This window comes from Salmo salar, chromosome 07, assembly GCF_965601325.2.
Source record: "Salmo salar chromosome 07, fSalSal1, whole genome shotgun sequence".
Classification (NCBI taxonomy): domain Eukaryota; kingdom Metazoa; phylum Chordata; class Actinopteri; order Salmoniformes; family Salmonidae; genus Salmo; species Salmo salar.
In genome coordinates, this window is record NC_138297.1 from 9,743,649 (window position 1) to 9,771,060 (window position 27,412).

The following is a 27,412-nucleotide window of genomic DNA, read 5'->3' on the forward strand; positions in this document are numbered from 1 at the left end:
ACGTAGTCTAACTATTTGTTCAGCACTTTTGAAATGTACAGCGACAGAATTCAGAATTCTTACAGTATTCTCCCTGTACACCAAGTCAGAACTGTAGGGATAAATAAAGGGGGCATAAAAGCAGACAATGAAAGCTCTTACAATATTCGATGATGACATTTCTCTAAAACAGGCTATAGGCTACATGTGCACCACCAAGTCAGAACAGTAGGCTAAGTTATGAGGAGGAAAGGTATGAAATGATTAGGGTGAGGCACATGAGCTACTAACAGCTTAATACACAACATACATTTAGTATTACTTTCTTAGCTACAGTATACAGTGAGGGAAAAAAGTATTTGATCCCCTGTTGATTTTGTACGTTTGCCCACTGACAAAGAAATGATCAGTCTATAATTTTAATGGTAGGTTAATTTGAACAGTGAGAGACAGAATAACAACAACAAAAAATCCAGAAAAACACATATAAAAAATGTCAGAAATTGATTTGCATTTTAATGAGGGAAATAAGTATTTGACCCCCTCTCAATAGGAAAGATTTCTGGCTCCCAGGTGTCTTTTATACAGGTAACGAGCTGAGATTAGGAGCACACTCTTAAAGGGAGTGCTCCTAATCTCAGTTTGTTACCTGTATAAAAGACACCTGTCCACAGAAGCAATCAATCAATCAGATTCCAAACTCTCCACCATGGCCAAGACTAAACAGCTCTCCAAGGATGTCAGCGACAAGATTGTAGACCTACACAAGGCTGGAATGGGCTACAAGACCATCGCCAAGCAGCTTGGTGAGAAGGTGACAACAGTTGGTGCGATTATTCGCAAATGGAAGAAACACAAACAAACTGTCAATCTCCCTCGGCCTGGGGCTCCATGCAAGATCTCACCTCGTGGAGTTGCAATGATCATGAGAACGGTGAGGAATCAGCCCAGAACTACACAGGAGGATCTTGTCAATGATCTCAAGCCAGCTGGGACCATAGTCACCAAGAAAACAATTGGTAGCACACTACGCCGTGAAGGACTGAAATCCTGCAGCGCCCGCAAGGTCCCCCTGCTCAAGAAAGCACATATACATGCCCGTCTGAAGTTTGCCAATGAACATCTGAATGATTCAGAGGACAACTGGGTGAAAGTGTTGTGGTCAGATGAGACCAAAATGAAGCTCTTTGGCATCAACTCAACTCGCCGTGTTTGGAGGAGGAGGAATGCTGCTTATGACCCCAAGAACCCCATCCCCACAGTCAAACATGGAGGTGGAAACATTATGCTTTGGGGGTGTTTTTCTGCTAAGGGGACAGGACAACTTCACCGCATCAAAGGGACGATGGACGGGGCCATGTACAGTGAAATCTTGGGTGAGAACCTCCTTCCCTCAGCCAGGGCATTGAAAATGGGTTGTGGATGGGTATTCCAGCATGACAATGACCCAAAACACACGGCCAAGGCAACAAAGGAGTGGCTCAAGAAGAAGCACATTAAGGTCCTGGAGTGGCCTAGCCAGTCTCCAGACCATAATCCCATAGAAAATCTGTGGAGGGAGCTGAAGGTTCGAGTTGCCAAACGTCAGCCTCGAAACCTTAATGACTTGGAGAAGATCTGCAAAGAGGAGTGGGACAAAATCCCTCCTGAGATGTGTGCAAACCTGGTGGCCAACTACAAGAAACGTCTGAGCTCTGTGATTGCTAACAAGGGTTTTGCCACCAAGTACTAAGTCATGTTTTGCAGAGGGGTCAAATACTTATTTCCCTCATTAAAATGCAAATCAAGTTATAACATTTTTGACATGCGTTTTTCAGGATTTTTTTGTTGTTATTCTTGTCTCTCACTGTTCAAATAAACCTACCATTAAAATTATAGACTGATCATTTCTTTGTCAGTGGGCAAACGTACAAAATCAGCAGGGGATCAAATAAGTTTTTCCCTCACTGTACATATCTCTCTGGCATATTACATCATTTATGCTGCAGCGTACAATACATTTTTGGACTCCCCTTGGCTTGTGATGTGCTCACTTGAACAGGAAGGTGGCGCGGCGGTCCTCCTTGTGGGTAAATTTTGTCATCGAACTTTGTCATCAAAGTCTGGCATTCTCATGCTTTATGGTACTTTCAAGACAACAGGGAACTCTGAAAAAAAACAAGGTCGAATCATGACGTCAGTGATCTTCAGGTCGTAGGTCTAGAAAGAGGCCCGAATTCCCGACTTGGAAATCCGAGTCGGATGACCGTTCAAAACATATTTTCCCAGTTGGAGCTCGTTTTTTCCCCAGAGTTCCCAGTTGTCTTGAACTCTCTGAAGTCTGAGATTTCCGAGTTTCCTGTTGTTTTGAATGCGGCAGAAGTCATGCTGTCTTGACAGAAAAGAGACCCTTAAACCCAGACTTGGAGCACACACCCACTCCACTGAATAGCAGGCTAGTGATTGCTTTGCAACGGTTCCAGTTAGCCATTGTTTCCTTCCCAACCACTCATTGTTGAATTTGCGATCTCAAACTTGTTGTGTAATCATTTCTCTTCATATGACAAGAAATCAAAAGGATTTGGTAGTAGATTGTCAACTTGATTCATGATGACTGCTTGTCTAGCTTGCTAGCTAAGATTTTGAAAGTATGATGTTGCCAATCAAATCTGCAGTATAGATAACGTGATTACATAATTTTATCTGTGGCCAATGACCTTGAGCCTTCTTAGATGGGCACTTCTAATGTAACTCCATGGCAGCACCCAATGGGCTTTAATTTTCGAGCTCTCCTTGTAGATTTTGCGGTGAAGTAGTGACCCCTGAGTGACAGAAAACTGAGCCAATCACGACGCAACTAGAGAACATTGCCAATCCCTAAACTCAGTTTTTTTCCGCTGGCTGCCCCCACCACCACAGAAAGCACTACGCTAGGTTGAAACACCTGCATTTTGGAGCTGCCTTACTCAAGAAAGCAAAAAAGAGACCATGTTTTTATGCAGCTTTATTAACGCAATAGTTATTTTTTTGTACATTGTTTGCAAACTGATATGTCACATGTATTAATGCCAAAATAACATGCAAAACAGGCAACAACAAAAACAGGTGGGTCTCAAAACAGGCGGGGCTCTGCACTTGCCCTGAATGATGGGTTGCCACCGAAGGGGAATACATTAAGAGGCATAAAAACAATGCATATGATTAAGATAATATACAACTTTTTAAAGTTTTCACAGTGGAAAATATATGGTAGCCTAACAAGCTAATAAACCACAGTCTATTACATTGCTAAATTCTATTTGGATATAGGCCTACCACTATATTATCCAAAAGAATTCATATAAAACTGTATTTGATAAAAAAAATAAAAATTAAGCTGGAATTGATAGCCATTTTATTTCTGATTCCAGATCAGTTTTTCTCACAGACGCAGCGCTTGTTAGAAGGTATGGTACAGCTTTAAGAAAAGGGTGTTCCTCCCGAACTCGGATACGAATGAGGAAATACAAACTCAATTCAGAAAAAAAGCCCAAATGAACGCGCCTCCCTTGGTTTTCACTAATTAACACAGCCAAAGTCAAAATTAACAATATATCGTAAAAATGAATGAAAACAACAAGTCGTTTTTCGATGTTAATTTAAGGTTAGGTTTAAAATGACATTGTAAGAGCATTGTAGAAATAGGCGGGGTTATTGGTTGTAGTGACGACCATATCCCTCCCTCCACAGTGCTCATTGGTCGTAGGTTCCAACCGCCAGACTAGGCTGCCACAAGCCGAAAACATCGCCACTCACCCGGGCAGTAGTAGTTTTGAGCATGGCTAATTCAACTGGGACCCTTGTCGTACCACGTAAGTTCTCAACTTATTTATCTCGTGTTTTGGACCAACTATCGCATCCGCTTCCTTAAATTAAATCAATGCAGACTCTGTGAACTTGTGATTTGACATCTTTAATTTCTCTGCAAGTTCCACCAAAAGATAGATCAATGTCATGTGTATGTACCGTGGCTACTTATAATGAATTCATAGTCGAGGTTTCTTTAAGGTGCGGCTGGGTGGACACTACACGACTTTCAAAATCCTAACATCGCCGAGACTTTCAAATGAAACGACCGTCTCTCCGGTAGTATATATTTATTTTTTTGTGGCGCGCACATTGTTTAATGTTAAACTAAAATATTCTTCACTGGCGATTCTCGATACCATAGGGCCCGGAGAAAACAATGATTTGATTAGATTTTAACCTAGTTACGAGCTGTGGCTCAAAGCAGCCTCACAAACAAAGTCAGACATTCATGCATACCATACTGTTAAAATCTAGCAAACATTTAGAATTGAATAACGTTGTTTGTGAATTTAAGAGCTGTAACGATTTGACACTTTGGTTGTTGTTACATTGGTTAAAAGCAAGTACAACCCGCATACTGGAAGACACCGCTCCAGGCTGGAGACTCAACACATTCTGGCTGATGCCAAACACCGTCATCTCACTGGCCTCTTCCGTCTCTCCTATTGGCTATGGCAGATCACCCTTCTCAAAACTATTCGTGGCACATTTTACGCTACAAAGAGCGTTGTAGATGTATTTTTTTGTGTGTGATGACGATGATAAAATCAAACATGTTTGAAAATATCGGGACGTCTGGGACTGCTCAATGACGAGATCGGTAGCCCTCAGATTGCGTCGTTTACCCGCTCACGTTGATAAACGAGCGTCGGTGACGGCCGCGCGCCCCGAGTAGGGGATTTTTGTCTGATTTCAAACTTGTCAGGGACAGCTAAATCGTGTAGTGTACACCAGGTTTAGTTGCAACAGAGTAGCTTTACATCAACCTGGTATTGGATAGCCTACAGCAACTTGGACTCAGGTAACATACTAAAGGAAAACCAGAGACGTATGATACACTACATGATCAAAAGTATGTGGACACCTGCTTGTTGAACATCTCATTGGGCATTAATATGGGCATTAATATGGAGTTGGTCCCCCCCCCCCCCCCCCCCCCCCCCCCCCCATGCTGCTATAACAGCCTCCACTCCTCTGGGAAGGCTTTCCACTAGATGTTGGAACATTGCTGCTATAACAGCCTCCACTCCTCTGGGAAGGCTTTCCACTAGATGTTGGAACATTGCTACAGGGACTTGCTTTCATTCAGCCACAAGCGCATTAGGGAGGTTAGGCACTGATGTTGGGAGTTTAGGCCTGGCTTGCAGTCGGCATTCCAATTCATCCCAAAGGTGTTCGATGGGGTTGAGGTCAGGGCTCTGTGCAGACCAGTCAAGTTCTTCCACAGCGATCTCAGCAAACCATTTCTTTATGGACCTCGCTTTGTGCATGGGGGTATTGTTATGCTGAAACAGGCAAGGGCCTTCTCCAAACTGTTGCCCCAAAGTTGGAAGCACAGAATCTAGAATGTCATTGTATGCTGTAGTGTTAAGATTTCCATTCACTGGAACTAAGGGGCCTAGGCAGAACCATAAAAACAGCCCCAGACTGTTATACCTCCTCCACCAAACTTTACAGTTGGCACTATGAATTGGGGCAGATAGCGTTCTCCTGGCATCTGCCAAATCCAGATTTGCCTGTCGGACTGCCAGATGGAATTGTGATTCATCACTCCAGACAAAGCGTTTCCACTGCTCCAATGGCAGCGAGCTTTACACCACTCAAGCTGACTCTTTGCATTGCGCATGGTGATCTTAGGCTGGTGTACAGCTGCTCGGCCTTAAGCACCCGACAAACAATTTTTGTGCTTACGTTGCTTCCAGAGGCAGTTTAGAACTCTGTAGTGAGTGTTGCAACTGAGGACAGACAATTTTTATGCGTTTCGGCACTCGTTGGTCTGGTTATGTGAGCTTGTGTGGCCTATCACTTCACGGCTGAGCCGTTCTTGCTCCTAGACATTTCCACTTCTCAATAACAGCACTTACAGTTGACCGAGGCAGCTCTAGCAGGGCAGAAATATGACAAACTGACTTGTTGGAAAGGTGGCATCCTATGACGGTGCCACGTTGAAAGTCACTGAGCTCTTCAGTAAGGCCATTCTACTGCCAATGTTTGACTCTGGAGATTGCATGGCTGTTTTGCTTGATTTTTACACACCTGTCAGCAACGGGTGTGGCTGAAATAGCCTAATCTACTTATTTGAAGGGGTGTCGTATACGTTTGTGTATCTAGTTTTATTTTACGTTTGTTATGTATTAATTAATGGATGTCCATGTTACAAATTGCAATTCGTACAATATGTTAGGGGAAGGGTTAGCTAACATGTTAAGTAGTTAAAATGTACTTGTTAATGACCTAAAATTGTGAAGTTGTCCATGATGAGATTGTGTGTTTGAATCTTTTTGTTGTTATATGCCCACCCTGACCAACCAAGTAACCTTTAGTCTTATGGTACGATTGGTATGGTAACATATCATACTCATTTCATCTCCCTGGGTTTTCGTCTACTATGTTACATCTAGTCTGAGACCAGCCTGCCTACAGTGATAGAAAGTTTCATCACCGAAGTGGATACTTTTGCCAACAACTATGTTGTTTTTGAATTTCCTGTGAGGCACATTGCATAGGCAGTCGAGCCTAGCCCTGTGTTTCTGTTGTCACCTTGTGCAAAATGTAAAACTGCAGCTATAATAGGCCTATCCTGACCTATTAAACCCTTTCATCTAAATGTGTATTGTTGTAAGGCGGTATGGGCAGTAAAGAGGTGGCCTACTGTATGAAGATGAGGCATACACAGGCAGAATGACTTCTGCTGTCTGGTTAATTCATTTCAATTTAATGCCCAAACTGGTTTAAACGATTCCATCATTTACAATGTGAAACGACAAGCATTAATTCCATTTGAGTGGAGGAAGACAGAGTTATTATGCCAAGAAGTCCTCAAAACACATGACTTTAGTTCCTGCTTTGGCTCTAAACTTGAGGCCCTCCTGTACAATAACATAGGATATGACCTTTGAGGATATGAGGTTCTGCTTCATCCTCCTTCGTGACTAACCCAGCTTTGTAACCATGCAGCTGTTGTCTGTCGCTCACAAAGGCCAAAACTTAATCCTCAGCCTCGTTTGATTAAACACAAACATTCAACACGTGGTTTTAAAATAAGCACGGGAGCATAGACATGCAGGTGATTGTAAGATGTGTGTCTGTTCCTCTGCTGCGTGCTCTGTGTGCTGGAGCTAGAAGGGAATCAAAGACAGCAGCTGAGTCTTGTTCCTAATGGGCAGGACACTTGTAACTCTCTCCGTTTTGTTTAGCAGTGGCTGTTTACAGGGAGAGAGTTTTGACATGCATGAAATTCGGGGAACTCCTCTGGACAATTAGGCACAAACTTCATCTAAAAGTAGATACTTTCCCTAACATTCTTTTGTGACATCAGACTAGCCTGATTATGCTCCAATGGTGTTTATATGATTCTGGTTCAGTGTTAATACATTCTTTGACTAGTTATCTTTGTCTAAAATGTAATACAAGTAGTTGGACAGCCTAATGGAAAAAGACAACCACATCCTCTCATCTGTCCTCAGTGGAACCATTCCACTGACACGTAGCAGGAAGCTCCGGGTCCATTCTAGGACCCGTTGAACAGTAGACTTACCCAGAGACCAATGTTTACATACAGCTCTGGGCCTACCAATAAAAATAGTTCCATACACCTACAACATGTCTGGGAAGTTACTGCTAAGTGAATGTCAACCACTGGACAATGATGACTCACATGCTCCGTGGTCCTTTTGACATAAACCTTCTTTAGGAAGGAGATCTCTGTGCCATTTTAAGTTCCCCTTCCTCGCTTTAATTAACCGATCAACTTTTGATATAGTCTGGTATTGTTCAAATTGATGAGGATACTATGGGTTTCCTCAATGGCTGAATTCTCCTGTGTGTGTGTGTGTGTGTGTGTGTGTGGCGTATTCCTTAGCTGTGGCACTATGTAGAGACCAGGGCCTATGATATTCAACTTTCAGGGACATCCGTAGAGGAAATGGCTACTCTAACTTATTTATCAATATACATACACTCACAGGGCCCACATTGAACCATCTTAATCTCATCTCCAATGTCGCATCACTGCAATTAGTCATTCATTTTTTTTTGCCAGCGTGTTTTTGTGCAGATTATTTTACATGGCAAATGACGTCGGCTGTGTCCGCCCATGGATATGGGGATGCATACCACAGCGGCAGGAATTCTGAAGAAAGTCAGATGAGACGATAGGATTTATTTCCTCTTGACAGTAAGATTAATCTCTGTAGATGATGTGTACGATCCTCACAGAGCTGGAGAAGGGAGGAATGGATGCTCTGGGACCTGCTGTTGTGGAGGTTAGAGAAGGATGACATGTTAGATGTTATCATAAAATATATTAAAAGGAGACGAGGTGATGAAGTCTCTTTAGACTATTGAAATGCACCCCTAAACTGTCCATTCATTGTGTAGTTTAATCCAATCAGGCATTTTATGTGTAAAGTGAGGGATGGGGCAGGAGAAATGTAACTATTCTCAAATGAATACACAGAGATATGGATGCAAGGACTGACCATCCATGATATAAGAAATTATAGTTGTAACTAGGTTTTGAGGCTATACAGTGTTTGTCAAGAAAATATATGTAAACAAACATTGGAGTAAAATAGGCTCATATTTTGGGTTCTGATGCGGTATGACACACACACATATCTTGACCCCCCCCACAAACACTGGATCTGTTGCCAGGTAACTGGGATGTCTACACTAAGGTTCCTAAGGGTCTCTTGGGGGTTGTGACCCGGGTTAAGGCATGTGTCATGAACCGGCTTGTAGCCTGTAACAAAGAGGGAGACAGCGCGGAGATGATAAACAACAAATATATTTCTTAAATAAACTTTATCCAGGTAACAGTGTGAGTGCCAAAACAAAGAATCCCCCAAAAGGCCACAACCAAGAAAACAGTATATCTGCGTGGAGAGTCTCCTTAACGTATGGTGGGGAGAAGAGGTGTATTTGTGGCCCGTTTCACAGACGACCCTCACAGCTCCGCCCGCTGACATCCTATAAAGGAAAACGAGACAGAGTGTTCAGACTAGACCACAGTCAGATCCATCATGCTTCAGGGGAGAGGGACAATGGGGGAAGAAACACAAAGACATACCACTCTCAGTATGTTTGTACATCGTACGGTCACATGTAGACACCACATAGAACACAGTCACTAGAACACAGTCACTAGACACACTCTCACTCCCTCGCACACAGACGGGATACACACAGGAGAAAACACAATGACCCCATTGTCTGCTTCATGTGGCACTGGATGGAATGTCTCACGTGGGAAACGTCAGAAGACGGGGGAAGATACGCACTGTAACCTTTGACCCCCCCCCCATACCTTTCCCTCCTGTGAGCCAGAGTCAGTCAGAAATATGTAAGACAGTGGGGTATGAAATGTTTGACACCCTTGATTTAAGGGTATGATCTTTGACCCACTAACTTTCTCACTCATTATTGACGATTCATTCAGGATTTTCTGTAATGGTAACATCCACATTAATGTAGAAGTGTTTAGAAACATATTCTATTCTTATTTACAATAAAAGTGACTCCAAAATGACACAATACGTTGTTTATCTTTCATTTCTATTGGGCACAAAATAATCATAAACACAACCATTGCGCACTAGGAATGTGGGACCAAACAATCACCAGTTATTTCAGCTCTGTGAACATGGAAGAAGAACATGGAACCAGGCTAAAGGTTTTTGGTGGGGGGGCACCTTGTGGTTTTGGCCTCAGTCAGTCACAGAGGAAGTGGAAAGATTTGACCATACTAAAGAGACCTTGTGGTGTGTGTCACTCCATTCCTGATGGCACAGGGATGGCCGGCCCCTGTCCAGTCAACGGCCCTTAGGGTCCTGATAAACAAGCCTACCAACTGGCCTGATAAACACTGCCTTCACCACAGTCCTGCTCTGTGTCTTGCAGATCTCTCCCTCCTTTCTGCTTCCCTCTTTCTCTCCAATGAAAACATTCCCAGAGAGAGTATGTTGAGGGAAAAGAACAACGGAGCGAGAGACGAGAAGGAGGGAGAGCTGGAAAGTTACCGGGATTACAGCCTCCTTGGAGTCAACAGTCTCCCTGGTGATACTGACATTCTGTCTCTGTCTTTCTCTCTCCTCTCTTGGCCATTTTTAAAGGGCTGTTGGCAGACATGACAGCCCGCAGCGCTGGGGAGAGAAATATGGGACGGCACTTTTTATCCAGCGAGCGAGGAAACGTGAAAGCACTGTCGACTTTCATTATCACCTGAGTGACCGTTGAGTTCAATTCCGACTAGCGCTTAAATCCTCCCTCTGCTGAGTCGTAGGAATATCTGGTGCCACTCAGTATGAGTCAGAATGTGACATGTTGTCAGTGGTGACTAGTTGAATGATGACTAATGGAGTGTCTTGTGGTTACCACACATGCATTATCCATTTTGTTCATCTCTTGTCAATATGTAACAGTCTTGTTTTTCCATCTTCCTTTCCTTCTGTCATCCCCTTTTCTCTCTTCTTCTCATCTGGTATGGTTTGATATTGTTACTGTCCGTTTGACGTAAACCTACTTTAGGGAGGCTACTCTGTGCCATTTTGAGTTCCCCTTCCTCACTTTTAAGTAACTGATTAACTTTGATATAATCTGGTATTGTTTTATTGTTACTGTTTAATGGCAAAACGGACATTGAGGATACTATGGGTTTCCTCAATTGTTTTCTCATAGAACATAGTTTCAGGTGTGTGTGTGTGTGTGTGTGTGTGTGTGTGTGTGTGTGTGGCGTAGCTGTGGCACTATGTAGAGACCAGGGCCTATGATATTCAACTTTCAGGGACATCCATAGAGGAAATGGCTACTCTTAACTTATTTACCAATACATACTCTCTCACACTCACAGGGCCCACATTGAACCATCATCATATCCTCACGTCTTTCTCTCATCCCACCCTTTTTCTCTCTCTCTCTCTCCTCATCACCTCTATCCCCTTTTTCAATCTCTCCCTTCCATCTACCACCTGTCCTCCCCATCTGCTTTCTAGCGGGTCAGACAGCGGGCGGAGGCGGCAGTGCAAGAGACGACGATGTGAAGCCAGAGTACATAGCCTTCGTCCTGGTGCCGGTCTTCTTCCTCCTGGGTCTCCTGGGGGTCTTGGTGTGTCACGTCCTGAAGAGGAAGGGTTACCGCTGCACCACGGAGGCTGAGGATGAGGAGGAGGCGGCCCGGGTAGCAGAGGCGGAAAAGAAGGATCTGGAGATGTGTACAGGTGCGAGATTATATTTTCTCATTTAGGGGTTCATATGCCAACCGGGATTTGAAACTTAATGGGTCACGATCCTCTACACAATAACTCCACTCAAATTCACTTGTGTTAACTGACAGGACATTTTGGACAAATTTGGTTCTCTATGCTATTGTTCTGGTTGTTGCTGTAGTCAGGCATGACTTGAGTAGGGAGTTATGCATTGAGACGGAGTGCCTTTTAAAAACATTTTTTTAAACCTCTTAGGTCTACTGAAGGCCCAAGGTCTATTGGGAGAAACCTTGGTGAAGACTATTCGGTTGGGTTTAGTATTGGATGTTCCTTGTAAACACTTTTACTAGAAGCTTATTGTTTAGTGTTTTTAGATTTCCTGAGTGACCAAGATACGGTACAGAGTGTTTCGTTTGTCTCGAAAGATAATCAAGATGTCGCAATTGTTTCTCAACAATTGTGAACGTTGTCATTCTGTTAACTGGCAATGTTTCCTGCCACTGGTTTAATCTTCACTCCTCAGGTCAATACCATTTAGGTGGAGGGGGGATTCTATCACTCATGTCATAGAACTATGAGTCAGAGCATGGAAGTGAGGTCAGGGTCATCAAGCCAAATACTCCCACCTACTCCAATAGTAATGGACCATTCCAGTGTTATTACTGTATGACTGCATATGGGAAGGAATGGTACTTTGTTTAACCAAGTGAATGTGCAACATTTACATGTTTTTATTTAACTAGGCAAGTCAGTTAAGAACAAATTCTTATTTTACAATGACGGCCAAACCCTCCCCGAACCTGGACGACGCTGGGCCAATTGTGCGCCGCCGTACGGGACTCCCGATCACGGCCGGTTGTGATACAGGCCGGGATCGAACCAAGGTCTTTAGTGACGCCTCTAGTGCTGAGATGCAGTGCCTTAAACCGCTGCGCCAATCGGGAGCCCGTCGACATGTCCTGGCATGGACTGAGACAATGAAAGCGATAAAGTATGCACCCTCACCACCACCTCCTCAGGTTTAGACTTTAAGGCTCTGGAATTGTGTGGTTCCTGAGTTACAACACCACCACGTGGAGGGGAAATACACCTGAGCTCCATGGAAGACTATCTAATGTTATTGGTGATGTACACGTGTTTAGCAGATGTTATTGCGGGTGTAGAGAAATGCTTGTTTCTCTAGCTTCAACAGTGCAGTAATATCTAACAATACACACAATCTAAAGGAATGGAATTAAGAATATATAAATATTTGGACTAGAAATGTCAGAGCGGCATAGACTAAGATACAGTATATACATGAGATGAGTAATACAGACTAAGATACAGTATAATAAAATACAGTATATACATGAGATGAGTAATACAAAATATGTCAACATTAAAAGTGACTAGTGTTCCAAATATTATAGTGGCCAGTGGTTTCAAGTCTATGTATATAGGGCAGCAGCCTCTGTGCTAGTGATGGCTGTGTAACAGTCTGATGGCCTTGAGATAGAAGCTGTTTTTCAGTCTCTCGGTCCCAGCTTTGATACACCTGTACTGATCTCGCCTTCTGGATGATAGCGGGGTGAACAGGCAGTGGCTCGGGTGGTTGTTGTCCTTGATGATTATTATGGCCTTCCTGTGACATCGGGTGTAGCAGCCTCTGCTAGTATGAAAGAATTTGTTATCTCTTTCTCTCCCTCTCTCTCTCTCACTCACCTGTTCTCTCTCTGTCTCTACCACTTATTAAAGCCATTGACATAGAGCTGCATGTCTGGTCTTTCCTAAAGGAAGGTTGAGACTGCAGTCTCAAGGGAATGTTCTTTCCACTCTCTCCTTTCACCTACAGAATAGGGACTTTATTTCCACTCTCTCCTTTCACCTATAGAATAGGGACTTTATTTCCACTCTCTCCTTTCACCTACAGAATAGGGACTTTATTTCCACTCTCTCCTTTCACCTACAGAATAGGGACTTTATTTCCACTCTCTCCTTTCACCTACAGAATAGGGACTTTATTTCCACTCTCTCCTTTCACCTACAGAATAGGGACTTTATTTCCACTCTCTCCTTTCACCTACAGAATAGGGACTTTATTTCCACTCTCTCCTTTCACCTACAGAATAGGGACTTTATTTCCACTCTCTCCTTTCACCTACAGAATAGGGACTTTATTTCTAACAGGACTATGGCATTCCCATTACAGGTTGGGCCTTTAGTGTGCTGTCTGCAGGGCGTAACATTAACTCCCGCTAATTGCGGGTAGATTTAGGTATCGGCGGGTAAGAATGTCCATTACACCAGCCACGTTGGCGGGTGGTCAATTTGCATGGCTCAACAGTTCGAGCATTATATTCCCGAATTAAAAAAGTCAAGTATGAGAACATGTGCGAGTTTGGGTTAGAATCATGCAGCTGTTATTAAAAGTATTTCTGCTGTTTTGTTCCATAGCTGCGAATTGCACAAAGAAAGACGAAGTATATAACCCACCCTACGCAGCAACACTGCTTGGCAGGGGATCTGTGCGCACTGAGTGACGCGCGATATAGATTCATTTTTGGAGGCGCTGCGCACAGGCATACACGTTGATCAGATTTACTCTAACGTCTACAAAGTGAGACTTTAGCCAAGTGTTTCTTGTCATTTTTTTTTTGGTTCACAAGCTCGGTTTTTCAACGTTAGTTTGAGTCTGCTGCTTCAACTGATAGCGAAGAGACGCCCTAGTCGGATCCTAAATCTCTCACCCGTGACAGAACTCAAGGGGCCCTGTTACCGCGGTAACCTCCCGCCCTTAAAGGGGCAGCTGAACATTTTGTCTCGTCTCATTTATGGTTAAAATACTCGAGTCACAAAACATTTTTATGAAATTGAGCACTATAACAATATTAATTATTACTAATATTTCTTGTTTTTTAGAAACATTACCAAGCATGCTCATCTTTTTTGTTGTTGTGTGTGTGTTTTGATGCAATTATGGTGAAACAATATTTTGGCTGGTAAATCATCTGTGGCTGGTAGATGATACATTTTCTTCTTTTTTTAAAATCTACCTGCTACAGTGGCTGGTGGACCTGTACATTTTAGCCACGGACTGTCTGAAACCTCTAGTCTCTCCAAGCCCAACCCCTCCTCTTTCCACCGATCCTCTTTCCACATTGTATAGAGACAAAAGAGTTGGAAAGAACTTTGTTTATTTTACACTCCACTTCCTGGTTCAATTCTGAGTCAACCAGGGTTAGAGAAGGCAAAGGGCAAAGGCCATTTTTGAATGTTTCACAACATGATATATTGATATACGTTAATCATTTAATCTAAGGGCCAGGTCTTGTTCAGTTGCGCACACCGTGGCAAAACCTTTTGCAATGGGAAATCAAAATCTGCGTTCTTCCAATTGGACAAGTTTAGCAACTACCTCCCTGTTTCAAAACACTTTCTTGGTTTCAACAGAACCTGCCACAGCTATGTGTACTGTTTAATGGTGTAGCAGCTGTCCATATACTATACACCATGAGTGTCATATCTTGAACACAGGAAGTATAGCTCATTCCCCCTCAACATCGAACACCCCCTAACTTCAGACACTCTCCAGCGGTTGGAGGATTAAATCACCTTCGAGCTCTACATTTTAAGTGGCCTGGAAAATAACGGTACGTTTTGAGACTGAAGACACCGATTTTCATTGTAGTTTATGTAAGTTAAGTTTTGAGAGTTAAAGAATTTGTGTGTATATTTTTGAGTTTTTTTTCTTTTTAATTGGTTTTAAAAACTCTCAACTTAACTGCAATGAATGAAATATATACACACACACAGTTGAAGTCAGAAGTTTACATACATTCAAACTCAGTTTTTCACAATTCCTGACATTTAATCCTAGTAAAAATTCCTTGTCTTAGGTCAGTTAGGATCACCACTTTATTTTAAGAATGTGAAATGTCAGAATAATAGTAGAGAGAATTATTTATTTCAGCTTGTATTTCTTTCATCACATTCCCAGTGGGTCAGAAGTTTACATACTCAATTAGTATTTGCTAGCATTGCCTTTAAATGGTTTAACTTGGGTCAAATGTTTCGGGTAGCCTTCCACAAGCTTCCCACAATAAGTTGGTTGAATTTTGGCCCATTCCTCCTGACAGAGCTGGTGTAACTGAGTCAGGTTTGTAGGCATCCTTGCTCGCAAACGCTTTTTTAGTTCACCTCACAAATTTTCTATGGGATTGAGGTCAGAGCTTTGTGATGGCCACTCCAATAGCTTGACTTTGTTGTCCTTAAGCCATTTTGTCACAACTTTGGAAGTATGCTTGGGGTCATTGTCCATTTGGAAGACGCATTTGCGACCAAGCTTTAACTTCCTGACTGATGTCTTGAGATGTTGCTTCAATATATCCACATAATGTTCCTGCCTCATGATGCCATCTATTTTGTGAAGTGCACCAGGCCCTCCTGCAGCAAAGGACCCCCGCAACATGATGCTGCCACCCCCAAGCTTCACGGTTGGGATGGTGTTCTTCGGCTTGCAAGCCTCCCCCTTTTTCCTCAAAACATAACGATGGTCATTATGGCCAAACAGTTCTATTTTTGTTTCATCAGACCAGAGGACATTTCTCCAAAAAGTACGATCTTTGTCCCCATATGCAGTTGCAAACCGTAGTCTGGCTTTTTTATGGAGGTTTTGGAGCAGTGGCTTCTTCCTTGCTAAGCGGTCTTTCAGGTTATGTCGATATAGGACTTGTTTTACTGTGGATATAGATACTTTTGTACCTGTTTCCTCCAGCATCTTCATAAGGTCCTTTGCCGTTGTCCTGGGATTGATTTGCACTTTTCGCAGCAAAGTACGTTAATCTCTAGGAGACAGAACGGGTCTCCTTCCTGAGCGGTATGACTGCTGCGTAGTCCCATGGTGTTTATACTTGCGTACTATTGTTTGTACAGATGAACGTGGTACCTTCAGGCGTTTGGAAATTGCTCCCAAGGATGAACCAGACTTGTGGAGGTCCAATTTTTTATTTTTCTTCTGAGATCTTGACTGATTTCTTTTGATTTTTCCCATGATGTCAAGCAGAGGCACTGAGTTTGAAGGTAGGCCTTGAAATACATCCACACGTACACCTCCAATAGGCTAATTGACATCATTTGAGTCAATCAGAAGCTTCTAAAACCATGTTGTTAGATGACACTACAGTGGTAGACTTGATTACCAACAACGACGAGATGGCCTACAGGGAGGAGGTGAGGGCGGTCGGAGTGTGGTGTCAGGAAAATAACCTCGCACTCAACGTCAACAAAACAAAGGAGATGATCGTGGACTTCAGGAAACAGCAGAGGGAGCACCCCCCTATCCACATCGATGGGACAGTAGTGGAGAAGGTGGAACGTTTTTTTTTTTAAGTTCCTCGGCGTACACATCACGGACAAACTGAAAGGGTCCACCCACACAGACAGCGTGGTGAAGAAGGCGCAACAGTGCCTCTTCAACCTCAGGAGGCTGAAAAAATGTGGCTTGTCACCAAAAACACCCACAAACGTTTACAGATGCACAATCGAGAGCATCCTGTCGGGCTGTATCATCGCCTGGTACGGCAGCTGCTCCGCCCATAACCGGAAGGCTCTCCAGAGGGTAGTGAGGTCTGCACAACGCATCACCGGGTGCAATCTACCTGCCCTCCAGGACACCTACAACACCCGATGTCACAGGAAGGCCATAAAGATCATCAAGGACAACAACCACCCGAGCCACTGGCTGTTCACCCCGCTACCATCCAGAATGCGAGGTCAGTACAGGTGCATCAAAGCGGGGACCGAGAGACTGAAAAACAGCTTCTATCTCAAGGCCATCAGACTGTTAAACAGCCATCACTAACATTGAGTGGCTGCTGCCAACATACTGACTCAAATCTCTAGCCACTTTAATAATAAAAAATTGGATGTAATTAATGTGTCACTTTATATAATGTTTACATACGCTCCTCATCTCATATGTTTATACTGTACTCTATACCATCTACTGCATCTTGCCTATGCCGTTCAGCCATCGCTCATCCATATATTTATATGTACATATTCTTATTCGTTCCTTTACACTTGTGTGTACAAGGTAGTTGTTGTGAAATTGTTAGATTACTTGTTAGATATTACTACACGGTCGGAACTAGAAGCACAAGCATTTCGCTACACTCACATTAACATCTGCTAATCATGTGTATGTGACCAATAACATTTGATTTGATTAAAGCCATGACATTTTCTGGAATTTTCCAAGCTGTTTAAAGGCAATCAACTTAGTGTAAACTTCTGACCCACTGGAATTGTGATACAGTGAAATAATCTGTCTGTAAACAATTGTTGGAAAAATGACTTGTGTCATGCACAAAGTAGATGTCCTAACCAACTTGCCAAAACTATAGTTTGTTAACAAGACATTTGTGGCGTGGTTGAAAATCGAGTTTTAATGACTCCAACCTAAGTGTATGTAAACTTCTGACTTCAACTGTATACACACACACACATACATACATACATACATACATACATACATACATACATTTTGTAGGACACGCTGTATATTGTACAATTAGACTGCACGACAGACCACATATCATTTAATATCCATCTTTTAACCTACATTTTTCATACTCAATTATACACTGCTCAAAAAAATAAAGGGAACACTTAAACAACACATCCTAGATCTGAATTAAAGAAATCATCTTATTAAATACTTTTTTCTTTACATAGTTGAATGTGCTGACAACAAAATCACACAAAAATAATCAATGGAAATCCAATTCATCAACCCATGGAGGTCTGGATTTGGAGTCACACTCAAAATTAAAGTGGAAAACCACACTACAGGCTGATCCAACTTTGATGTAATGTCCTTAAAACAAGTCAAAATGAGGCTCAGTAGTGTGTGTGTGTGTGGCCCCCACGTGCCTGTATGACCTCCCTACAACACCTGGGCATGCTCCTGATGAGGTGGCGGATGGTCTCCTGAGGGATCTCCTCCCAGACCTGGACTAAAGCATCCGCCAACTCCTGGACAGTCTGTGGTGCAACGTGGCGTTGGTGGATGGAGCGAGACATGATGTCCCAGATGTGCTAAATTGGATTCAGGTCTGGGGAACGGGCAGGCCAGTCCATAGCATCAATGCCTTCCTCTTGCAGGAACTGCTGACACACTCCAGCCACATGAGGTCTAGTATTGTCTTGCATTAGGAGGAACCCAGGGCCAACCGCACCAGCATATGGTCTCACAAGGGGTCTGATGATCTCATCTCGCTACCTAATTGGCAGTCAGGCTACCTCTGGCGAGCACATGGAGGGCTGTGCGGCCCCCCAAAGAAATGCCACCCCACACCATGACTGACCCACCGCCAAACCGGTCATGCTGGAGGATGTTGCAGGCAGCAGAACGTTCTCCACGGCGTCTCCAGACTCTGTCACGTCTGTCACGGGCTCAGTGTGAACCTGCTTTCATCTGTGAAGAGCACAGGGCGCCAGTGGCGAATTTGCCAATCTTGGTGTTCTCTGGCAAATGCAAAACGTCCTGCACGGTGTTGGGCTGTAAGCACAACCCCCACCTGTGGACGTCGAGCCCTCATACTACCCTCATGGAGTCTGTTTCTGACCATTTGAGCAGACACATGCACATTTGTGGCCTGCTGGAGGTCATTTTGCAGGGCTCTGGCAGTGCTCCTCCTGCTCCTCCTTGCACAATGGTGGAGGTAGCGGTCCTGCTGCTGGGTTGTTGCCCTCCTACGGCCTCCTCCACGTTCCACGTCTCCTGATGTACTGGCCTGTCTCCTGGTAGCGCCTCCATGCTCTGGACACTACGCTGACAGACACAGCAAACCTTCTTGCCACAGCTCGCATTGATGTGCCATCCTGGATGAGCTGCACTACCTGAGCCACTTGTGTGGGTTGTTGACTCCGTTTCATGCTACCACTAGAGTGAAAGCACCGCCAGCATTCAAAAGTGACCAAAACATCAGCCAGGAAGCATAGGAACAGAGAAGTGGTCTGTGGTCTCTACCTGCACAACCACTCCTTTATTGGGGGTGTCTTGCTAATTGCCTATAATTTCCACCTGTCGTCTATTCCATTTGCACAACAGCATGTGAAATTTAATGTCAATCAGTGTTGCTTCCTAAGTGGACAGTTTGATTTCACCAAAGTGTGATTGACTTGGGAGTTACATTGTGTTGTTTAAGTGTTCCCTTTATTTTTTTTGATCAGTATATTTTACTATTAAACTGATCTACTTTCTCACAAGATTTATTATTCATTTTTACGACAGCAATAATCATAAAACATTGATGGCTTGATCACAAGATAACAACACTGTTGAAGGTAATATATTACTTTAAACACTGTTGAATATGCTGATAATGTGAGGTGCTACATTACCTCCCTCTGGGTCACCCAGGCAACAGACCTTCCACTGGGTCACCCAGGCAACAGACCTTCCATGCAAAACAAAGACGGGCTACTAGCCCATCTACCAGAGTGTCATTCATCCTTTAAGCCCCATTCAATCCTAAGGCTTATCCTCCGGTATCAGATTACATGTATATCTCACTGACCCATGGAACAGTTGGACAGGCAGGTTTGGCTCTTGAGACTGGGGTGTGTGTGTATGCATAGGGGTTCAGTGTAGGTGTGTGTGCTGTGTAGACAGCCCTCATCTGTTCCTTCTGCTCCAGTTTACAACAACAATACCAATAGGCCTTGCTATGGTGTTATAAGGAATGTCCTAAATATGAGGAACTTAATATACTGTGTGTAGGGATGGTCGGTATACCGCATTTTACGATATACCGGTATTGATGCACGGACCGGTTTGTACTTTACTTTCTATACCGGTATTTGAATGTTTGGTTTGTTAAAAGTGATATGCAGTGTGTAACGTCCATTTTTGTAGTTTAATTTGCTACTTGAGTTCTCTCACTCTCTTTTATTTATTTATATATATATATATATATATATCACTTACCACAACGTCCTAGCCCTGTCACTCAAGGAGCGCATTAGTTGTTCCTCAACCATGAGACACTTGTGTTCCGTCTACATGGTCAATGCAGCACATGCAACAATGTTGACGTCAACGATGCTGTTTTCACTTTGCTTCTTAATGTAAATCCTCTATCGTTCTATAATTACACTATTAGTTTGGAAATAGCTAGTTTCTTTTCTTAGCAAGTTGGGCCTAAATCTTGTTAGATGCTAATCACTAGCTAATAAATTTATTGAGTCAGAGCAAATGTAATTCACTATACAGCCTTATAATACCAAGGATGGTATAGACCTAAAATCAGCATGTTTGTTCCACAGTATCTTCTAAATCAAAGAGGAATACACAAAGCAAAATATGTTAGCTATGAGAATTAAATGTAGCCAAAGATTATAGGGTCCCCTAGAAAACACTTATCAACACTTTGGTTCCTACCCTGTCACAATAACTTGTCCCTGGGATTTTCATTCCTTGTCATGTCAAGCACTGTATTCAAAGTGCACACTTTTTTAATATATTTTTTAAAATATATTCTAATTTTAGAATAATCATTCTATTTCCATGATTCCAACAGTTCACCGAAGTGTTTTGCTCTAAATCGCAAGTCAAATTGCAATTGCAACATTTGGTTAAAAATAAGTCCTAGATTATTTGCCCATATTAAGCAGCCCTATGTGGCAGTGTGAAAATAATCTCAAATGAGTGCAGGAAATGCAGAAATTGATGAAAAATGCTGAAAATGATTTTGGGTTGAATTGAACAGTATAAAACAATCAGAATGGATAGACTCATTTAAAATCACTTAGAATGTATGTGTTGCCACCCTAGGGATCACTCACTACTCATAAAGCACCCTGGGATCACTCACTACTCATAAAGCACCCTGGGATCACTCACTACTCATAAAGCACCCTGGGATCACTCACTACTCATAAAGCACCCTGGGATCACTCACTACTCATAAAGCACCCTAGGGATCACTCACTACTTATAAAGCACCCTAGGGATCACTCACTACTTATAAAGCACCCTAGGGATCACTCACTACTTATAAAGCACCCTAGGGATCACTCACTACTCATAAAGCACCCTAGGGATCACTCACTACTCATAAAGCACCCTAGGGATCACTCACTACTCATAAAGCACCCTAGGGATCACTCACTACTCATAAAGCACCCTAGGGATCACTCACTACTCATAAAGCACCCTAGGGATCACTCACTACTCATAAAGCACCCTAGGGATCACTCACTACTCATAAAGCACCCTAGGGATCACTCACTACTCATAAAGCACCCTAGGGATCACTCACTACTCATAAAGCACCCTAGGGATCACTCACTACTCATAAAGCACCCTAGGGATCACTCACTACTCATAAAGCACCCTAGGGATCACTCACTACTCATAAAGCACCCTAGGGATCACTCACTACTCATAAAGCACCCTAGGGATCACTCACTACTCATAAAGCACCCTAGGGATCACTCACTACTCATAAAGCAAATTTAGAATTTGTATTCAAAAACACATAAATTACAGTCCCAATTTTGATATCAATATGATATTTTGACCATATCGCCCAGCCCTAACTGTGTGTGTTGTGACAGACCCACAGTGCATTACATAAATGCCCTATGATGATGAAACACCTGTCTGGTCAGGTACCTTTTCTTCTCAGGTAGCATGTTTGCCTTTCTGATGAATGTTAGGGAAAGCCTTTTCATGTCCACGATGACTAATGTGTTCCGGTGTTTATTGAGCTCTTTTTGTAATTGTGTGTTTCTCTACAGAGCTGAACGACACCGACAGCGAGGGCAATGACGACACCGTGGGACAGATCGTTCATTACATCATGAAGAATGAAGGTAAATAGGCAACAATACTGTAACCGAGTGTTTATGGATAATGGATAACTCTGTCTCCTCCCTCCTGACAACAATACTATAACTAGTGTCTATGGACCACTCTACTGTCTCCTACTGACAACAATACTATAACTAGTGTCTATGGACCACTCTACTGTCTCCTACTGACAACAATACTATAACTAGTGTCTATGGACGACTCTACTGTCTCCTACTGACAACAATACTATAACTAGTGTCTATGGACCACTCTACTGTCTCCTACTGACAACAATACTATAACTAGTGTCTATGGACCACTCTACTGTCTCCTACTGACAACAATACTATAACTAGTGTCTATGGACCACTCTACTGTCTCCTACTGACTACAATACTATAACTAGTGTCTATGGACCACTCTACTGTCTCCTACTGACTACAATACTATAACTAGTGTCTATGGACCACTCTACTGTCTCCTACTGACAACAATACTATAACTAGTGTCTATGGACCACTCTACTGTCTCCTACTGACAACAATACTATAACTAGTGTCTATGGACCACTCTACTGTCTCCCACTGACAACAATACTATAACTAGTGTCTATGGACCACTCTACTGTCTCCTACTGACTACAATACTATAACTAGTGTCTATGGACCACTCTACTGTCTCCTACTGACTACAATACTATAACTAGTGTCTATGGACCACTCTACTGTCTCCAACTGACTACAATACTATAACTAGTGTCTATGGACCACTCTACTGTCTCCTACTGACTACAATACTATAACTAGTGTCTATGGACCACTCTACTGTCTCCTCCCTACTGACTACAATACTATAACTAGTGTCTATGGACCACTCTACTGTCTCCTACTGACAACAATACTATAACTAGTGTCTATGGACCACTACTGTCTCCTACTGACTACAATACTATAACTAGTGTCTATGGACCACTCTACTGTCTCCTACTGACAACAATACTATAACTAGTGTCTATGGACCACTCTACTGTCTCCTACTGACTACAATACTATAACTAGTGTCTATGGACCACTCTACTGTCTCCTCCTGACTACAATACTATAACTAGTGTCTATGGACCACTCTACTGTCTCCTCCCTCCTGACTACAATACTATAACTAGTGTCTATGGACCACTCTACTGTCTCCTCCCTCCTGACTACAATACTATAACTAGTGTCTATGGACCACTCTACTATCTCCTCCCTCCTGACTACAATACTATAACTAGTGTCTATGGACCACTCTACTGTCTCCTACTGACTACAATACTATAACTAGTGTCTATGGACCACTCTACTGTCTCCTACTGACAACAATACTATAACTAGTGTCTATGGACCACTCTACTGTCTCCTACTGACTACAATACTATAACTAGTGTCTATGGACCACCTACTGTCTCCTAACGACTACAATACTATAACTAGTGTCTATGGACCACTATACTGTCTCCTAACAGACTACAATACTATAACTAGTGTCTATGGACCACTCTACTGTCTCCTCCCTCCTGACTACAATACTATAACTAGTGTCTATGGACCACTCTACTGTCTCCTCCCTCCTGACAACAATACTATAACTAGTGTCTATGGACCACTCTACTGTCTCCTACTGACAACAATACTATAACTAGTGTCTATGGACCACTCTACTGCTCCTCTCTACTGACAACAATACTATAACTAGTGTCTATGGACCACTCTACTGTCTCCTACTGACTACAATACTATAACTAGTGTCTATGGACCACTCTACTGTCTCCTACTGACTACAATACTATAACTAGTGTCTATGGACCACTCTACTGTCTCCTACTGACTACAATACTATAACTAGTGTCTATGGACCACTCTACTGTCTCCTACTGACAACAATACTATAACTAGTGTCTATGGACCACTCTACTGTCTCCTACTGACTACAATACTATAACTAGTGTCTATGGACCACTCTACTGTCTCCTCCCTCCTGACTACAATACTATAACTAGTGTCTATGGACCACTCTACTGTCTCCTACTGACTACAATACTATAACTAGTGTCTATGGACCACTCTACTGTCTCCTACTGACAACAATACTATAACTAGTGTCTATGGACCACTCTACTGTCTCCTCCCTACTGACTACAATACTATAACTAGTGTCTATGGACCACTCTACTGTCTCCTACTGACTACAATACTATAACTAGTGTCTATGGACCACTCTACTGTCTCCTCCCTCCTGACTACAATACTATAACTAGTGTCTATGGACCACTCTACTGTCTCCTACTGACTACAATACTATAACTAGTGTCTATGGACCACTCTACTGTCTCCTACTGACTACAATACTATAACTAGTGTCTATGGACCACTCTACTGTCTCCTCCTGACTACAATACTATAACTAGTGTCTATGGACCACTCTACTGTCTCCTACTGACAACAATACTATAACTAGTGTCTATGGACCACTCTACTATCTCCTCTCTCCTGACTACAATACTATAACAGGTGTCTATGGACCACTCTGCTGTCTCCTACTGACTACAATACTATAACTAGTGTCTATGGACCACTCTACTGTCTCCTACTGACTACAATACTATAACTAGTGTCTATGGACCACTCTACTGTCTCCTCCCTCTGACTACAATACTATAACTAGTGTCTATGGACCACTCTACTGTCTCCTACTGACAACAATACTATAACTAGTGTCTATGGACCACTCTACTGTCTCCTCCACTGACTACAATACTATAACTAGTGTCTATGGACCACTCTACTGTCTCCTCCTGACTACAATACTATAACTAGTGTCTATGGACCACTCTACTGTCTCCTCCCTCCTGACTACAATACTATAACTAGTGTCTATGGACCACTCTACTGTCTCCTCCCTACTGACTACAATACTATAACTAGTGTCTATGGACCATTCTACTGTCTCCTCCCTACTGACTACAATACTATAACTAGTGTCTATGGACCACTCTACTGCTCCTCCCTACTGACTACAATACTATAACTAGTGTCTATGGACCACTCTACTGTCTCCTCCATCCTGACAACAATACTATAACTAGTGTCTATGGTCCACTCTACTGTGTCCTACTGACTACAATACTATAACTAGTGTCTATGGACCACTCTACTGTCTCCTACTGACAACAATACTATAACTAGTGTCTATGGACCACTCTACTGTCTCCTACTGACAACAATACTATAACTAGTGTCTATGGACCACTCTACTGCTCCTCCCTACTGACTACAATACTATAACTAGTGTCTATGGACCACTCTACTGTCTCCTACTGACTACAATACTATAACTAGTGTCTATGGACCACTCTACTGTCTCCTACTGACTACAATACTATAACTAGTGTCTATGGACCACTCTACTGTCTCCTCCCTACTGACTACAATACTATAACTAGTGTCTATGGACCACTCTACTGTCTCCTACTGACTACAATACTATAACTAGTGTCTATGGACCACTCTACTGTCTCCTCTCTCCTGACTACAATACTATAACTAGTGTCTATGGACCACTCTACTGTCTCCTCCCTACTGACAACAATACTATAACTAGTGTCTATGGACCACTCTACTGTCTCCTACTGACTACAATACTATAACTAGTGTCTATGGACCACTCTACTGTCTCCTACTGACTACAATACTATAACTAGTGTCTATGGACCACTCTACTGTCTCCTCCATCCTGACTACAATACTATAACTAGTGTCTATGGACCACTCTACTGTCTCCTCCTGACTACAATACTATAACTAGTGTCTATGGACCACTCTACTGTCTCCTCCATCCTGACTACAATACTATAACTAGTGTCTATGGACCACTCTACTGTCTCCTACTGACTACAATACTATAACTAGTGTCTATGGACCACTCTACTGTCTCCTCCCTACTGACTACAATATTATAACTAGTGTCTATGGACCACTCTACTGTCTCCTCCATCCTGACAACAATACTATAACTAGTGTCTATGGTCCACTCTACTGTGTCCTACTGACTACAATACTATAACTAGTGTCTATGGACCACTCTACTGTCTCCTACTGACAACAATACTATAACTAGTGTCTATGGACCACTCTACTGTCTCCTACTGACAACAATACTATAACTAGTGTCTATGGACCACTCTACTGTCTCCTACTGACTACAATACTATAACTAGTGTCTATGGACCACTCTACTGTCTCCTACTGACTACAATACTATAACTAGTGTCTATGGACCACTCTACTGTCTCCTACTGACTACAATACTATAACTAGTGTCTATGGGCCACTCTACTGTCTCCTCCCTCCTGACTACAATACTATAACTAGTGTCTATGGACCACTCTACTGTCTCCTCCCTCCTGACAACAATACTATAACTAGTGTCTATGGACCACTCTACTGTCTCCTACTGACTACAATACTATAACTAGTGTCTATGGACCACTCTACTGTCTCCTCCCTCCTGACAACAATACTATAACTAGTGTCTATGGACCACTCTACTGTCTCCTACTGACAACAATACTATAACTAGTGTCTATGGACCACTCTACTGTCTCCTACTGACAACAATACTATAACTAGTGTCTATGGACCACTCTACTGTCTCCTCCCTACTGACTACAATACTATAACTAGTGTCTATGGACCACTCTACTGTCTCCTACTGACTACAATACTATAACTAGTGTCTATGGACCACTCTGCTGTCTCCTACTGACTACAATACTATAACTAGTGTCTATGGACCACTCTACTGTCTCCTACTGACTACAATACTATAACTAGTGTCTATGGACCACTCTACTGTCTCCTCCCTCCTGACAACAATACTATAACTAGTGTCTATGGACCACTCTACTGTCTCCTACTGACAACAATACTATAACTAGTGTCTATGGACCACTCTACTGTCTCCTCCCTACTGACTACAATACTATAACTAGTGTCTATGGACCACTCTACTGTCTCCTACTGACAACAATACTATAACTAGTGTCTATGGACCACTCTACTGTCTCCTACTGACTACAATACTATAACTAGTGTCTATGGACCACTCTGCTGTCTTCTACTGACTACAATACTATAACTAGTGTCTATGGACCACTCTACTGTCTCCTACTGACTACAATACTATAACTAGTGTCTATGGACCACTCTACTGTCTCCTACTGACTACAATACTATAACTAGTGTCTATGGACCACTCTACTGTCTCCTACTGACTACAATACTATAACTAGTGTCTATGGACC

The 27,412-nt window shown here is 42.7% G+C and overlaps 1 protein-coding gene across 1 annotated transcript in view; it reads left to right on the forward strand.

Annotated features, from left to right (window-relative positions):
- Positions 1-3,483: 3,483 nt before the first annotated feature.
- Positions 3,484-27,412, forward strand: part of rell1 (RELT like 1) — a 139,416-nt gene continuing 115,487 nt past the window's right edge. Inside the window, exons 1-3 of the mRNA XM_014206479.3 lie at positions 3,484-3,809; positions 11,019-11,243; positions 22,020-22,094. Of these exons, the coding sequence (XP_014061954.1) occupies positions 3,776-3,809; positions 11,019-11,243; positions 22,020-22,094 (334 nt within the window). The 5' untranslated portion in view covers positions 3,484-3,775. The remainder of the gene's footprint in view (positions 3,810-11,018; positions 11,244-22,019; positions 22,095-27,412) is intronic.